Source organism: Pseudochaenichthys georgianus, chromosome 14 (genome assembly GCF_902827115.2).
Source record: "Pseudochaenichthys georgianus chromosome 14, fPseGeo1.2, whole genome shotgun sequence".
In the NCBI taxonomy this organism is placed as follows: Eukaryota; Metazoa; Chordata; class Actinopteri; order Perciformes; family Channichthyidae; genus Pseudochaenichthys; species Pseudochaenichthys georgianus.
This window is the reverse complement of record NC_047516.1, coordinates 23,514,642-23,532,309: the sequence shown is the minus strand read 5'-3', so window position 1 is coordinate 23,532,309 and position 17,668 is coordinate 23,514,642. Positions and strand designations below refer to the sequence as shown.

Sequence of the window (17,668 nt, the reverse complement as noted above, 5' to 3'; positions counted from 1 at the left end):
AGATATATAAGGAAATACACTATATTTTTTTGTATTTGTTGGTTATAGTGTGAAATGAAGTACCCGTACTTTTCGGACTATAAGCCGCGACTTTCCCCCCAATTTTTTTGTACAGCTAGCGGCCACTAGGGAACCTCCTAAATCTATGGATTTTACAGGTAAAATTAACCACCTTTAACGCTATGGGCTCTATGACCGGTCCGCGCCCGCCACCTTTAAGCGGCGGGCTCCAGCAGGAAAAGCTGGAGGCCGGAAAAGAGTGAGACAGGTAGCGCGCCAAAGTAAAAGTGGAACCGAGAGACAGAACGAGAGCAAGACAGACGGACAATTTAGCTGCTGCGGCTTATATGCAGGTGCGCTTTATAGTCCGAAAAGTACGGTAGAATAAATTAGAAGACTTTCATGTATCTTATCGCTCTTCTACCTTGGCACCACTATTGAGTGAGAGTTAGCCTAACTGCTAACACGTAGCAATCAAACAAAGAACAGTTGCTTTGGACACCTACAGTCTAATGTTGCCTTAAAATGGGTTGTGTTAAATCTGTTCACAAGAAGAATTCAAATGAACACCCCCCTCTCAGAGATATTCTATATCTATATCTGAAAATACATCAGTGACATGACATGTTGTAAAATGGCGGGGGCTATGGACACCTGGCTGGTTATCTATAAACAACCACAGTACTATGAGTTCTTGGTGTGGTTTCCTGTCATTATGTTGTTGTAGCAACTTCTTTGGGCCAAGTTTACACAAATTGAGTAAATACATGGAAAAACCTTAACCAAGAAAGGCAAGAGTTGGTCAAAGTCCTGAGCTTGTTGATTTGAGAAACATACAATAACTACAATTTATTGTTGTCTTAACGGCACTTGAATGCACCAAATATGTGGATCAAATTGTGCTAAGTTACTTTGGGCAGACAATAAACTATTACCTTTTGGAGCCTTGTCACTTCCTCCAGTGTCGCGCATGAAGCTCGTGGTCGTCTCAGTACCATCTGCAACGAGGCCATTTGGCTGTTCCAGACACAGCGGAGTGTCACATCCCCTCTGCTCCAAAGACACCATGTTCTGTAGATTCTCAGTTACTCTACTCCACAGATCACCCTCCTCCCCAACTACTCCTTCAGCTCCTCCAGCGTGCCTCTCCCAGCTGCTGGTCTCTATGCCAAACAGTGACTTGTCTCTTGACGAGCAATCGAGTCCTGATGAAGAGTCTGTGGTTGGCAATGACTCCAGTCCTGGGAAACCAGGGCCAGACCTGGCGGGACGACAAGGCACCTCACGGTTGGCTTTCTTTTTTACCATAGTTGAGCTGATTCTTCTTTTATAGGGCCTCTTGGATGTCTGACTTGTGCTCCCCTCATTGTGTTTGTTTTCAACTTTGTCTGGACTTGAATTTGAATCATGTTTAATTTGTGGATCTTGGCCTGCGGATGTAGCCTCCCCAGGCATCACTAAAGGTTCCTCCTTCACATGTGCACTTGGTGGCCCAATTTCAAGCTCTAAAGGGGTCCCCTCTCGCTCTCTAGTGTCATGCAAGTCCTTCAACATCATGAGAAAAGTGCTGAACTTGTAGCTTGTGTCTGCTTTGAAAGAGATGGGTTTACCTTCACCCCCATTTGTCAGGGACTGGAAGGATACCTCCTCAACGTTTTTAAAGGAATTGATAAAAGAAAATGGTGAGGAAGGTGCAGACGACGAGTGCTGCATGTCAGAGGATTGATCTTCATTCTTTGCCTTTACCCTAGAAGTAAGGGGTATGAAGTCCATTGGAGGAGTTGAGGATATTGAGAGATCTTCATCTTCACTCTTCACATCAAAGTCAGCTGAATCAGGACGTGTCAAAGGGGAAGTGCTACAGCTAGAAGTGTCCTGATCACAATCATTGTCAGTACGAGTTTTAATTTCAGTGCAAAAGTCCAGTTTGGAGTTAGATGCAGAGTTGCATGCGACATTCTCAGTTGTTTTGTATGGATTTAAGAGTTCTGTCTGCTCTGCCTTCTTTCTGACTTTTTCTCGCTTTCTTTCTTCCGCCTCCTGCATGGCCTTCAGGGCTCGAGTCATCAACCGACCGCTCGCTGGGAGGTGTGTAGGCTGCTCATGGAGTACGATTCTATTGACTTCATCTGAAACCAGCTTTAATTTGGAGACAACTTTCTTGGCTTTTACAGAAGATGGAGTTTTATCAAAAGCTCTACTATTGGCAGAGGTCATTTTTTGTTCCGAGTTGCCTAACTGGTCTGTGGTCATGCTTGATTCATTGGATGCAAGAGTCTTCCTACCTTCTGATTGGTTTGACAATGAGTAAGTCATGTTGCTTACATTTAAAACTGGTACCCTTTCCGATTCTTGACTGCCCAACTCATCAAGCACATTTGCCACTTTGGATGTAATAATAGGTTTATCGTGTAATGATTCTGACGAGAGACGGAGGACACCTGTCCCACCACTTGCTTTTACCTTCTTAACTGAGATCTTTATGGATTCTGAACTGACTGCACGATCAATGGAGATACTTGCCTTGCCGTTCACCCAATCTGATTGTTTAGAGGACATTTCAGGTACTTCAGCATCTGGTATTTCATTCTTTGTACATCCAGGTTGATCATTGGGATTAAGGGTCACAGTGGAGTTAAGGAACTTCTTACCCTTCATGTCCTTGCGTATTAATTTGACAAAAGGTAGCCTACACTTGGAGAGCAGACTTGTTTGCATTTCTAGCCTTGCTACTGGGTCAAAAGCATCGACATTTAACCTGGCTGATGAAGTATTTTCTTCTGCCATGTCAGAAACCCTTTCGATTACTTCAACCTTGTTGTTAGCCACTGTCTCTGAATGTTGAGTATGAATGATCTTCTTAGCACTCAACTTTTTAACCTCCTTTCCTTCTGCTTGGTCCGAAACCCTGTCGATTACTTGGACCTTTTTATCAGTCTTTGTGTCTGAATCGTCAGTTTGACTAACTCTCTTTACAATCAACTTCTTTCTTTCTTTTTCTTCTGATTGGTCAGAAACCCTGTCAATTGCTTGGACCTTTTTATTAGCCACCAAGTCTGAATGTTGGGAATGACTGATTCTCGTTGCACTCAACTTTTTACCCTCCTTTCCTTCTGCTTGGTCCGAAAACCTGTCGATTACTTGGACCTTTGAATCAGTCTTTGTGTCTGAATCGTCAGTTTGACAAACTCTCTTTACACTCGACTGCTTTCTTTCTTTCTTTTCTGCTTGGTCAGAAACCCTGTCAATTGCTTGGACCTTTTTATGAGCCAGTGAGTCTGAATCTTCCGTTTGACTAACTCTCTTTACAATCAACTTTTTTTTTTCTTTTTCTTCTGATTGGTCAGAGACTCTGTCAATTGCTTGGACCTCTTGACTAGCCACCAAGTCTGAACGTTGAGTATGACTGACTCTTGTTGCACTCAACTTCTTAATTTTTATTTCTTCTGATCGGTCAGACATTCTTTCAACTACGTGGACTATTTCATCAGACATTCTGTCTGAATGTTTAGTTCGACTGAAGCTCTTTACACTTAACTTTTGTATTTGTTTATCTTCTCTTTGGTCAGAAACCCTGTCAATTGCATGGATATTTTTAGTAGCCAACATGTCTGAATGTGGATTTTGTCTGACTGTCTTTACACTAAACGTTTTACTTTGTTTTTCTTCTGATTGGTCAGACATTCTGTCAACTACAGTGTAGTTTTGATCAGCTATTGTGTTTGAATGTTGAGTTGGACGTGCTCTTTTTTTACTCAACCTTTTACTTTCTTTTTCTTCTGCTTGGTCAGAATTGCTGTCAATTTCATGGACCTTTTTATTGACCACCGTGTCTGAATGTTGAGTTGGATTGGCTTTTTCTTTACTCAACTTCTGACTTTCTTTTTCTTCTGCTTGGTCAGAAATGCTGTCAATTTCATGGACCTTTTTTTCAACCATTGGTTCTGAATGTTGAGTTGGATTGGCTTCTTTTTTTTTCAACCTTTTATCTCTTTTTTCCTTTGCTTGGTCAGAAATGCTGTCAATTTCATGGACCTTTTTATTGACCACCGTGTCTGAATATAGAGTTAGACGTGCTCTTTTTTTACTCAACCTTTTACTTTCTTTTTCTGCTGCTTGGTCAGAATTGCTGTCAATTTCATGGACCTTTTTATTGACCATCGTATCTGAATGTTGAGTTGGATTGGCTTTTTTTTTACTCAACTTCTGACTTTCTTTTTCTTCTGCTTGGTCAGAAATGCTGTCAATTTCATGGACCTTTTTTTCAACCATTGGTTCTGAATGTTGAGTTGGATTGGCTTCTTTTCTACTCAACCTTTTATCTCTTTTTTCCTTTGCTTGGTCACAAATCCTGTCAATTTCATGGACCTTTTTATTATCCATTGAGTCTGAATGTTGAGCTTGACTGGCTCTCTTTCCACTCAACATTTTACTTTCTTTTTCCTTTGCTTGGACACAAATCCTGTCCATTTCATGGACTGTTTTACTAGCCATTGGGTCTGACTCTTGAGTTTTGCTGTATTTCTTTACACTCAACTTTTTTCTTTGCTTTTCTTCTGCTTGGTCAGAAATCTTGTCGATTACATGGACCATAGCTGTTGTCTCTGAATGTTGAGATTCACTGAATGTCTTTAAATTCAACTTCTCACTTTCTTTTTCTTCTGATTGGTCAGAAATCCAGTCAATTACTTGGACTGTTTTACTAGCCATTGGGTGTGACTGTTGAGTTTTGCTGTATTTCTTTACACTCAACTTTTTTCTTTGCTTTTCTTCTGCTTGGTCAGAAATCTTGTCGATTACATGGACCTTTTTGCTAGCTGTTGTCTCTGAATGTTGAGTGTCACTGAATGTTTTTACATTCAACTTCTCACTTTCTTTTTCATCTGATTGGTCAGAAATCCAGTCAATTACTTGGACTGTTTTACTAGCCATTGGGTCTGACTGTTGAATGTTGCTGTATTTCTTTACACTCAACTTTTTTCTTTGCTTTTCTTCTGCTTGGTCAGAAATCTTGTCGATTACATGGACCTTTTTGCTAGCTGTTGTCTCTGAATGTCGAGTTTCACTTAATGTCTTTACATTCAACTTCTCACTTTCTTTTTCTTCTGATTGGTCAGAAATCCAGTCAATTACTTGGACTGTTTTACTCGCCATTGGGTCTGACTGTTGAGTTTTTCTGTATTTCTTTACACTCAACTTTTTTCTTTGCTTTTCTTCTGCTTGGTCAGAAACCTTGTCGATTACATGGACCATAGCTGTTGTCTCTGAATGTTGAGTTTCACTGAATGTCTTTACATTCAACTTCTCACTTTCTTTTTCTTCTGATTGGTCAGAAATCCTGTCATTTACATGGACCGTGTTACTAGCTATTGGGTCTGAGTGTTGAGTTTTGCTAAATTTCTTTACACTCAACTTTTTTCTATGCTTTTCGTCTGCTTGGTCAGAAATCCTGTCGATTGGATGGACCTTATAATTAGCCATTGTGTCTGAATGTGGAGTTTGACTGACTGTCTTTACACTCAACATTGATTGATCATTGAAAATGAGTGGGCTGGGTTTTATGTTTTTTTTAACATGTGACCTACCCAATTGATCCAATGGTAAGACTGTAACAGGTTCAATTGTATCACAGTCTGTCTTTCTATCCTTTGAATATCTACACTTATCAAAGGGCACGTCTAACTTATCAAAGACCAGTGAGCTCTGCTTGTCTGACAACCCTGATAGGTCATTGGTACTGACATATGTACTAAAAGGCCTATTAGCAACCTTTGTGTTAAAACACTTAAAATGTCCTGGCTGTTTATGTTGTAGATTTGTTTCAGCAGGTACCAGAGTGTTATGCTTTTCTGAAAACCATGAATGCTCTGTGGGACTCGCAGTTGTACCCAAAGACGTATTAGCCACCAATGTGTTTTTACACTTCAAATGTTGTGGCTGTTCAGTTGTCAGATTTGATTCAGCCGGTTCCAGAGTCTTACGGTTGTCTGACAAACTTGACTTGTAAGTGGTACTGCTGGTTGTTACAAACGGCTTGTTAGCAATCACAGTGTTTTTACTCTTCAAATGTACTGGCTGTGCAGGTGACAGTTTTGTTTCACCAGGAGTCTTATGCCTGTCTGAAAACGCCAGCTGCTGACTGGATGTGGAGAAACTAGGAAGTAGTGACTTTTTACTTGCTGCAAATGAGTTTTTTTTCTTACAGGGCACCTTACTGAAGAGAGTGCGGTCCGACTTTGAACTGGTTGTTTTAGGTCGTCTGTCTTTGCCTGATTTACTGAACCAAAGACCAGTCTGAATCTCTGGCTGCTTCTTCACTTCTTTAACAATTGTGACCAGTGGCTGAGTTGGAGTAAGCTTAGACTGACGTTCAAGTGCCTTAGGACACAAAATCTTAGGGACAGAGTCAATGTCAGAATATGGGCACCCTCCATTGTCTCTCTCTGATTGGTCAGGACTATTACGCAATGTCTTTGACTTTTTGGAGTGTTTACTACAACTGTCCTTTGATGATTTACTTGGTTGCTTCTTTCCAGATGATTTATTTAAAGTGCTTGGCTTTGCTGGAGTTGTAAATGGGGGTGAAATGGACCCATTGGTCATGTAGAAAGTCTCAGGAAGGGTCGGTGAAGTGGAGGGAGTAAAAGTTGGATTGGCCTTGCGCTCTGTCTCCGGTGAGAAACTGTCTTGAAAGTCATCGTCTATGAACGAAGGAAAGGAAGAAGACATTTGGTGTCTTGCTTGGACAACAAATTCAGCTTCTGCCACACTGGATTTCCATGAGTCCTGTAAACGCTTTGCAATCTACGGAAAGATAAAGGCAAACACTGCTCAGTATTTTCATACATAGCGGTATAAAGAATAATGTGTTTATTGCAATGTTAGTTATTCCTGACCAAGTCTGAAAACATAATTGTTGTTGTCCAACATGATGATAACCAAGCAATGATGATGCTTGAGACCAACTTTTTATTAGGGCATGCCGAGAAGAAGTATTTACAGTGTTTTTGTAGTTCTGCTCCCGTTGCTTCCCTTTCCGGCGCAGTAGGGGGAGCTGATCGAATTCAAAGCCTCCGTGGAAACTGTGAGTTGATTTTTCCTCCACCCAGGTTAGCTCCAAAGGCTCCCCAAAGGTCCTGACATGGTAGAGCCGACTGGGCCGGTCACTGGGCTCTAAGACAACAACAAACAGTTTCAATCTCATCATACTCAGATTAAATCCACTTTGTTCTGAACAGGAACTAAGCAAAGGAAGCTTTAAAATGCAAGAAAACTAACAGTACAGGTTGACGTAACTAGGACAGCAAGAAACTATTATTTTAATTGATGCATCAATGAGATAGTCAGTCTATAAAAAAAGTCAGAAATTGGTAGCAATTGTCAATGAGTGTTTGCAAGAGCCCAAGATATTTAATTGAATATCAAAGACAAGTACAGAAACTATAAAATCAGTGGGATCAGTCAAACCCATTGGCCATTTTCTTAAATAGTAAACAATAAATGTATGAATCAGTCTTTGCAACAATAGATGCAACTGATTGACAAATGATTAAAAAGTAATGTATAGTGAAAAATGAGTTAAATTAAGTAAAATTCCGTGTTTGATAGCAAAAGGTAAAATGGGAGACTTTAATTATATATTTTAAAATCTAACTTAAGGATTGTATTAGATGTTTTCTGGTATCGTGGTTCCTCCACTTGGCAATTGGCATGCCAATGTATGTCATAAATTATAATCTAAGACTATCTTGTTATCCTTTTTGTGTATTTTGAATCACCCATCAGTTTATGTTACAGCTGCTGATGTTTTATACAGGCGACCAAACAATCCACAGTGTACCACAAGGAAAACAATCCTTGTACATTGTAGGCAATCACATGAAGTCAACAATGTCTCAGGCCCACCTTTCACTTTGTGATAGATTCCCTGTGCGGGGTCAACGGTCACCTCGCAGGGCCACCATGGTCTTCGGTTTAACTTTGCCCAAATAACTTCACCCTCTAAGAACTTCAGAGATGGCACAGCCTTTTTCTTGAGGCTGTTCTGCTGTTCAACATGACAATAAAGACAGAATATTACAATAAGACAAATACAAATTAGATACTGTTTTGTGTTCTGACCCAGTAAGAGCTACAGGTGTGTTGGTTGCGCTTGTTGTGTCATTTAATTGTCTGTGTTTTCTGTATTGCATCCAAAATAATCTGGCCCTTGTGCACTCCTTGTGAGAGGAGTCAAATTACTTTAAAACATTTTGTTCTACTCATTTCAACCAAACACATAATTGAGAACACATGTTAGGTTTCAATGGAGGCCTGGCAGACACTTAACCATTGACGGATGGTTTTGTTATTTACTTATTTTACAGAATAAACAGAGGCTGCCGCCAAATATATATATCCTGGTGTGGGCCTCTCCATCAAAACACCACGTACACAACGCTAGACACTCCCGGTCACATTGGTATTGTGCATGCTGGCTCACTGTCACATAGTTATAACTTACTGGGGCATTAAATAGGACAAAGCCATCACTAATGTCTTTAGCAACACCAAGGCTTTTCTTACTCAAACAAGTCAAAATGCTGTGTTAACATTGATTGATCTGTGAGCTGTTATCCTGGGGAACTTGACGAAACATTGATTCACAAAAACAGGTGCATCCAAGTTGTTATTTGTTGTTGTTTTGCTTTGGCTTTAGTGCCACCTCCTGAGCAGTGCCACATTTTAGTGTGAATAATCTGCACCCAAAACAGGCGGAGAAACAAATGCAGAACTTGTGGCAATGAATAAGCATTATGTTACAGGTCGTTTGCAGTAATATATGAATCCTGTGGCGGGTAGCCTCAGCGCTGACAAAACATATCCATATATGCAACACATAAAGTTTATATTAAATGGTTATTTTGGTCATATAAATAATCTTTGTATAACTTTTATTTGGGGGATAATTATGCTTTATGTTTTTGGACTACATTTCCCATAAAGCTTTGGGGAATGTAAACATCACTTGATTACTTTGATACTGAAGAAAGTCTATGCTTTCTGAGTGGCTTTATGAATATTTGCTGAAAAGATGCTTGCGTAGCATAGCTAAGACACGCTGAATGTAAAAACATGTTTATCATGTCTGTATTGAAATCTGACACAGTTATTACTCGGAGAGGAGGTGTGATCTTTGCCATCAGGCCCTAAGGGGTTTTCAGGTACTTTCATTGCCTCCATGAACTGCCGCTCTGCAGCCGACTGTCTGATACTGCTGACAATAGGTGATTAGGCCAAATCAGCTTTCAATCCACAATAACTAACTTTCTGTTCACACCTGTGCCTTTCACATTTTGCATAGTTTCACCCTTCAGCTCTCCTCACAGTTTGAAAACCTCTAGAGAAGCTGACCTTCAGTTCTTTGTAAAACATAAGCAAGAGAGTATTTATATATCAATGACCGAGCTACATTTGTGGAGCTCTGACATCTCTGAGCCCACACATTATTCACAATGAGCGACATTCTGGTGAAAAACAGTGCATGTGTTCAGTATTTACAGTAATCCAGCAACATGGTAAATAAGTTCTAGTCTTTTAGTAGACAGTAGGCGCGTTCACACCGCAGTACTTTTCCCACTTTAGTTCATGAGAACTTAGTTCATGAGAACTCTTTAGTTCTCATGAACTAAGTACGGATCGCGTTCACACCGGAATAAGTTCCTGGGGGAGGATTAGGCAAATGAAGCCGCTGAAGTCACTTCTTCGGGTTTACTGGCAGGCCGCAAACAACTTCACGGCGTATACTGCCACCCGAAGTCCCCGGTCGGAAGTCCCCGGAGTTGGGGACTGGCTTCAGTGGAAGCTGCTGGGACACCCAGCAGCTTCTACTGCAGCCTTCCGAGTAAATCGCCAGAACGCCGACACCTCCTCATCTCCACCGCTCCCATGTTTTCTTTTGTGTTGCCATAAGTTAGTCTCTCTGCGTTTGTGCGCTGGGCTAATGCTAATGCGAGGATAATAAAATGGCGGCTTCACAAAACGTTTTGGGAGTTTTACGGGGCGTGGTTTGCAATCCGCCCAGCCAATCAGAAATAGGAACCTTTTTCTCCCACAAAAGTCCCTGCTCTCTAGCAGGGACGGAAAAGGGGGTAAAAAGGTTCTGATGAACTCATTTTAGTTCCGGCTCTTTTTGGTGTGAACGCGACATTTCTGAACGATATCGGAACTAAAGTGGGAAAAGTACTGCGGTGTGAACGCGGCTAGTGTGTTCTTGTATTTTATACCTAATCAGTCAGGGATCAACACTTCCAGTTCGGAGTAGTATTCCTTTCTGAGCCAGATTTACAATGTGTATAGTTAAACATCCCTCAATTTATCATATTTTTGGATATGAAATTGTGTCCATCTATATGTATGTATATACTATACCATAATACACTTATAGTGAAGTTTGCCCTGTTGTGTCACACCAAGTTGAAAACTAATGTCTACCTGATGGCGGTGTGACAATAAAACCTGAAAATCTGTTTATTGGAGTAATAACTGGAAAACTTGCCATCGAATGCCTTGTGGGACTATCGTCCAGCAGGAGCAGCTCGGAGCCGCTCTCCCACTCGTCATCCGAGCCATCCCAGTATCTCCGGCGCTGACCCGAGGACTGGGACCGGGTCACCACCTTGGCTGAGGACAGGGTAGCATCCTTGGAGTCTGAATTCACGTTTCCAGGAGTGGATGGGAGCAGATTCTCCGGCCTGTCGTGTTTATCCAAGCCTCCGTCCAGAGGGGACACCGCCTCCTGCTCTTCATCGTCATCCTCAAACAAAGAGGACTCAAAGTGGAGGAAGCCGTTAGCAAAGGGGCTGTTGCTGTCCAGAGAGAAGGCCGGGCTGGGCGGGCCTGAGAACAGACCGTCTGTCTTTTTCTCCGAGACGTCAGGAGCTGCAGGTATGTCTCGACTTCTACTCTGGACCACAGGTTGTTTTGGTCCAGAGGAAGAGCCACAATAGTTTTCCTCCCTGCTTGTGTTCTGGCTGCCAGAATAATCCCCGCTCGTGCAGTCAGCCCAGGAGTCCGTCTCCATCTCCTTCCCCCTCTCTTTCTTATTCCCCCCCCCACTCCCAGCTCCTTTCCGGCTCCCTCACCGGCAGCACCAGGTCCGGCTGGCTCACCATGGATGTGAGATGCTGCAACCTCCTGAGAGGACTGTAGGATGAAGAGGAGGAAGAGGAGGAGTGCTCCGTTTTTGTAAACCCATACATGGGTGCATGCTTGAGGGAGGAAGCAGACATGTTTAACCCGATCCTGTGGTCATGGTGTTTGGAGGCGGCGAGGTCGCGCCCGGGGGTCAAAGGGCAGCCGGACTGATGAGTCTCCCTGCCAGGGCCTGGGTGAGGCCCACTCATGCTGGCATGGTTCCTCCCTGTGACATAAACAGAGAATTGTTAGCATACCAAAAAAAATTGTTAGAAAAATTGTTGCTAAAGCTTGTTAGACTGACATTTGTTTTAATTAATGGTATATTTTATAATGCTATAATTATCCTCAAAGAAAGTACACTTCATCCATGTTTCTTCTCAGCATATCCCTACAATCTGGGTTACATCACCGCAGCTTGATCAAAGTTATCCCAGGCAGCTGGTGATGAGATATATTGAAGAAAAAGCGACACAGCTCTGACCTGAAATCCGTGAAAAACAACCCAATCTGCTTCACATGATGATCACCGGAATACAACGTAAACAGACTCACTGACAAAGAGCGGGTCGACCTTATGACATTATTTGGAAGAGATTCTGCGCAAAACATCACAACAGCCGCTGGAAAGCCTTTGAGGAAAATGATCGCGATGTGATGAAAATGGCATCAACACGATAAGGTCATCAGCCTGTAAACTCGTGCATACTGTGGACTCACAGAATAAAGACGATCAATGACAGCGTGTCACGTTATAACATCTACCCGTCGTTAAACAAGCCGGCTGCAGCCACCAACTGGAATTAAAATGGACCCATTCGTGCACGCGCGTGTGCATAGGCGTGTGCCACTGCATGTGTGTCAGTGTGTGTCGATCATTGCTTGCAGTGGCTTCCTTGCACGAGAAGAGAAACACTTAACGCTACATAATACCACGAGACGACACAAAACAAGTTCACCAACACACACGCACGCACGCACACGCACACACACACACTTCCCTCCTCGACAGATGCAGGCTATGTGTGCATCAAACAACAGAATCACGGAGAAAACGCCAAATAACACGGGATCCGTCGCAAGAATCTTACCATTCTGTTGTCGTTCAGCGCACACATGACCCTCAACCCGCTTATTTTGACCATTAAATGTGCCAATTTCCAATTTTGTGAAAGCGGATGAGGAGAGTCCCAGCGGCAATACTACTAGGCCTGGATCCTGTGAAACGTACTCTCTCACTGCCCCTGCACCTCCCTCCTCCTCCTCCTCCTCCTCCCTCCTTCTCTCTACATGCGCTAAAGCCTGGTCCAGCGGCCCCTGGAATTAGAGATTCAGGCAGCGACACTCCCCCTTCTGCTTTGAGATAACTACTTTATATTTCGCCGTGTATACATCCCTGCTCTGTTGAATGGCTGTTTCCTGCCTGCATACTCTGAAAGTCAGCCCCTCTCTCTGTGCGCACTGCCAGGCGTCACCACTGCCTCCCCCCCAGCCGGTCCACAGCATAGAGAGCAGAAGGGGCCGTAAATCGTTTTTCCTAGAAATAAAAACTAAGAAAATCTGAGCTCGCAGCCACCTATAAAAAAGAAAACACACCAGACGTCCACATGACACCTCTAAAAACTGGCCCCGCCCCTCTTCTTAATTACCAGCATCAATTATTAACCTAAACCAGGCTGCCATCACCAACATGTCACATGCCAAAGTTGTGCCAACAAACTGGCATCTCATACACCACCAACCCTCTCGAAACGCACTTGGTCAGCACACTAAATAAGACGAAATAAATAAATGGAAGTCATTCAAAATGTCCTCCACTAACACGTCGGAAAGGCAGAGAAATTGTGCAGCAGGCTACCCGGAAAAACAGATGGGTTTCCTTTCCTGAGACGAGTTGCTGTGTAGTCTCTGCACACCCGGTCCCTTCAAAATGGAGTCCTCCAGTCCAGCCTTTAGTGGAGGAAAAAAAAGCAGGCCACAAAGTGTTAATGCAAGCTCGATATAAAGTTCAGCCAGCCACGGAGGGACTGAGCCTCTCTCCTGATCCCTGGAGGTGTTTCTGAGTCCTGGGTCCTGACAGGAACATGTTCCCTACATGCTGTCCCTGTCTCATGAGCGTGTGTGCCACGACAAGAACAGGGGCTCGTGTGTGTGTGTGTGTGTGTGTGTGTGTGTGTGTGTGTGTGTGTGTGTGTGTGTGTGTGTGTGTGTGTGTGTGCGCGCGCGTGTGTGTGTGTGTGACAAACGCTCGTCTAAAAACATTAAATGACACTTTAAACGTCGTCTGTGCTGTTTTTTGGTTACTGGTTTTGGTGCAATTAAGGGGGGAAACACACGGTGTCTTTTTCCCCCAGAAACGAATGGGTGAGAGTACTGCAGCTCCTCGGCCGAGCAGAAGGAGCTGTGCTTTGGTGTATTGGATTTGTGAGATTTGTATAATTAGAGACGATATATCAGTGGGGACATGGGAGGGGGGGTTCAGGTGAAGAAGAAATCCCCCCCACACACACTTCACTCTTGTCACCGGGAGGCGGTGTGATATGGGAAAACGGCGGAAATGAGCAACACAGAAACACTTCCTCCACTGCAGAATGAAGCTGGGCTGGGTCACTGTTAAGCACGAGGCGAACAGACACGAGCCTCTTTATGACTGTGCATGGGAATATTTCACGTTTTCTGAAACCTCTCGCTAAAATATCCCCATCTAACATCCCCCGGTTATTTTCATCTGAGAACACGGATGTCCAGGATGCGTTTTGCTATTCGAGCCGAACAGAATATGTTTTGTTGGAAGTAGTGAGACACACCGGTTAGAGACGGGCAGACAGGAGCAGGGCCTGCTGCGGGTTTATCAGGCTGAGTTTCGTTAAACAGCGCCTCGACCGGCAGCCGCGCGCATCTCCACCTCCATCATTAGGGCCATTAACGTGGTTCACCCATGGGTTCACCGTCATTTACAGGCAACATGTCAACACCTCCAGGACTTTCCACTGCTGCATCTAACCGAGGTTTGGTTTGATGAAGCATCTGTATGAGTCAAATCCTCCAAATCAAAGTATTACAAAAATGTAATTCCCCTTAGACATGCAAGATAACATAAAGATTAGAGAAACCTTTATTCATTCCTGTAGTAGGCTAATTCAGGTGTCTGAACAGAACAAAGGGCAACACACAGGATAGAACAGATTAAGTTCAAACAAGGATAATTAGATTGAATAACACATTAAACATATAAGTGACAGTATAACATTAAATTAAAAAAGGTTAATTAAATAATTAATTATAATAAATATATACAGTAGACAAAGTCGCACCTCAGCAGCTTGTGGCCCCTGTCAGTCATGGGCCCTTAGAATCATCCTAACTTTTCACCCCCTTACAGCGTCCTGCTCTGAGTACATGTATCCCTGTGTAACATATGTATCAGTAAGTGAGAAACGATCAGGCCACTTTTGTTTAACAGGCTGTGCCTGTGGTATGTAAATGTGTTATTACAGATGGGTAATATACAGCTTCCGGGCATATACTGGATTCCTGAAACACTGCTTTACTTTCGGTGTGTTAAATATGGCAGGCAAAATAACACAACATCATTTATTTAACTAAAGCCACACACAACACTTTGCAGAATCATGACACATCTATGTTGACCCCCCCACCCCCAAACATATGACTCAGCTGTTCTGGTATGAACTGGTAAAAGTGAACTGATTTGAATGAATGACAGTGACAGTGCTGATGCTCAGTACCTTTTCCACTGCCTCTGCGGCTACTTCAGTGAAGTATCTCCTCATCACGAGCCGAGGCCTTTGTGTTGTTGAAGCGCCACATTTATTTGACGACTCGTCAGATCCACCAGAGGGCAGCAGAGCACGGGACATGAAATCAAGGTGTAAAAGTGTTTCCAACATTCCCACAAAAACTGATATCCCCTTGTCAACGTCAATCTCATCTCTCATTTGTTGTTTATTTTTATCGAATCAGTTCCACCCCGTCGACTTTCTCCAGAGGTTCTATAGTGTAGTGGTTATCACGTCTGCTTTACACGCAGAAGGTCCTGGGTTCGAGCCCCAGTGGAATCAGTCTTTATGTTTGGACAGTGATATGAGAATCATTATATCAATAGGTAAAAATAACCAAGAGAAATGTATGTATATGTCATTCCATTAAAGTTGAAACAAGCAAACATAATAGAAATACATTATTCAATTCAAAACGTGTTAGCAAATAAATAGGAAATACAAGTCAAATCCATTTATAGATTTTTAAATGTGACACATGCTATCCAGGAATCAACTGATGAAGATGTGGAAATGCTACACAAATAAGCTATTAATCCAAATTGTATTTATTAATTGATGATTAAGTATTTGTTCTTCCTCTGACACAGAGGTTGCAGTTCTCTTAAAGGGCCAGTACACCTGGGAAGAAGTGCTTGTTTGGATAGTCGAATACATTTGGAGACTTCTCAATGCACACCTCTTCTGACTACAGATTGGACGGCAGTTTCCTCTCCAAAAATGTAACATTTACCATGCTGCACTGATACCCCAAGTTGGTGGAGGTAATGAAAGAGAAATGGAGGAATTAATGAAAAAAATATCTCTATGGAATGAGGAATGACTTCATGCAAAAATATCTCCTGATGAAATCAAATTGGGACTATTATGGATATCAGGAAAGAAGTCTTAAATCAAAAGTTTGTGTAAAATGATATACATGGTAGATATATTTGCTTTACCAGGCTCACTCTGGTCCTAGAAAAAATGCTTTTCGCAAAGAGAAGTAAAGGAGAGCGGACTGACTACAAATTAAAGTATAGATTAGTAGTACAAAATAACTTGAAGTGATATACTTTAATGTTGGGCTCTCCGTGCCATTTTTTGGATCAGAGAGAGCCAAGTGGGGTGAGTCCTACAAGTTATATTGTTTTTGGTTGAACTACACCCTAAAAGATACATTTTTGTCCTTATGTTTCTTTGTTGACTTACTCTAAAAAAATACATAAAAATGTGGTCACTGACACACACACACACACACACACACACACACACACACACACACACACACACACACACACACACACACACACACACACACACACACACACACACACACACACACACACACACACACACACACACACACACACACACACACACACACACACACACACACACAGTTATTCTTTTCTATTTTTAAACTGCGATTTGTCTTTACATATAATGTTCAGCTTAAAAGGTGTCTTTCCAATTGATCTATAGAGCAGTAATGGACACACACACACACACACACACACACACACACACACACACACACACACACACACACACACACACACACACACACACACACACACACACACACACACACACACACACACACACACACACACACACACACACGATATGTGGGAGGAAGCGTTTACACCACCCTGATTAAGTTTTAGTTAACTGTCACATCAGAGATCCGGAGGCCCACGCTCACCACCTCTCCCGGAAATGTGTGTGTGTGTGTTTGTGCATGTGTGTGTGTGTGTGTGTGTTTGTGTGTGTCTCTTCCTGTTGTTTTAGATTCCACTTCACTCCCCCACTGCTGCCATCCATGACCTGTGACCCCCGCTGAACCCAGCTGTCAGCTGTCCTGCATGAGACTCTCTCCCTCTTCATCAACTTTCCTTTTCTCAGTTTCACTCCTCTCACACTGAAGCTCTCAATCTGGTTCAGAGCAACGCCAAGAAGTACCAGTGTCTAAAGATACCCCATTCTGTTTTTAAACCCTAACACTATGTGCACACATGTTAATGTGTCAATGTGTTAGGCAAGGCAAGGCAAGGCAAGTTTATTTATATAGCACTTTTCAACACAAGGCAATTCAAAGTGCTTTACAAAAAATGAAAGACATTAAGAAAATGGCATTTAAAATCAGTCATTAATTAAAATCAGTCATTAATTAAAATCAGTCATTAAGTTTTACTTAGTTTACTTCAAATGACTGTAGATATTACTAATAGAGTGTGTTTTTGTATTGTATTGCAGTAACAAACACAGGATTAAGGGTCAATAACATTGTTTTAAGAATTGAAAGACTCCTTATTTAGCTTAAACTTGTAAATTAAAAGCATAATGACTTAAATAAACTGTAATATAACATCAGTAGACACATTTTTATTTCAATATATGATGTATTTTTTATTTATTGTCAAATGTTTTAAAGGGGACCTATCATGCAAAATGCACTTTTTGATGTATTTTATTCATAAATAAGTGTCCCCGGTGTGTCAGGGAACTCACGCAGCGTCAGAAAATAAAACCCTCTCTCTTTTCCTCTGTACCCAAATCTCTAAAAACAGGGAACAACGGAGCTGATCCAGATTTGCGTCTGTCTGATGTAATATCGGCAATGCGGACCCTTGCCACTATCAGAAAGTTGCTATCAGAAACAATGCCCGACTGTTTTGGACGTAATATGGTCGGTGTTTACATTAGCATCG

General features: G+C 42.3%; 1 protein-coding gene and 1 non-coding gene across 5 annotated transcripts in view; one reads left to right on the top strand and one right to left on the bottom strand.

Annotated features, from left to right (window-relative positions):
* Positions 1-13,327, bottom strand: part of nsd1b (nuclear receptor binding SET domain protein 1b) — a 45,748-nt gene extending 32,421 nt beyond the window's left edge. The window contains exons 1-5 of one of the 4 annotated variants that reach the window (XM_034098503.2): positions 13,034-13,327; positions 10,538-11,401; positions 7,906-8,047; positions 7,001-7,173; positions 936-6,804 (exon numbers count right to left, since the gene is read on the bottom strand). In XM_034098503.2, coding sequence (XP_033954394.1) covers positions 936-6,804; positions 7,001-7,173; positions 7,906-8,047; positions 10,538-11,062 — 6,709 coding nt within the window. In that variant the 5' untranslated portion in view covers positions 11,063-11,401; positions 13,034-13,327. Of the gene's footprint in view, positions 1-935; positions 6,805-7,000; positions 7,174-7,905; positions 8,048-10,537; positions 11,402-11,895; positions 11,944-12,266; positions 12,426-13,033 lie in introns of those variants that run through there. The other 3 variants (XM_034098502.2, XM_034098504.2, XM_071205539.1) reach the window with 3 other exon arrangements.
* A 1,857-nt stretch (positions 13,328-15,184) lies between these two features.
* Positions 15,185-15,257, top strand: trnav-uac (transfer RNA valine (anticodon UAC)). The gene has a single exon. It is a non-coding gene; the product is annotated as a tRNA-Val (tRNA).
* The last annotated feature ends 2,411 nt before the right edge of the window (positions 15,258-17,668 follow it).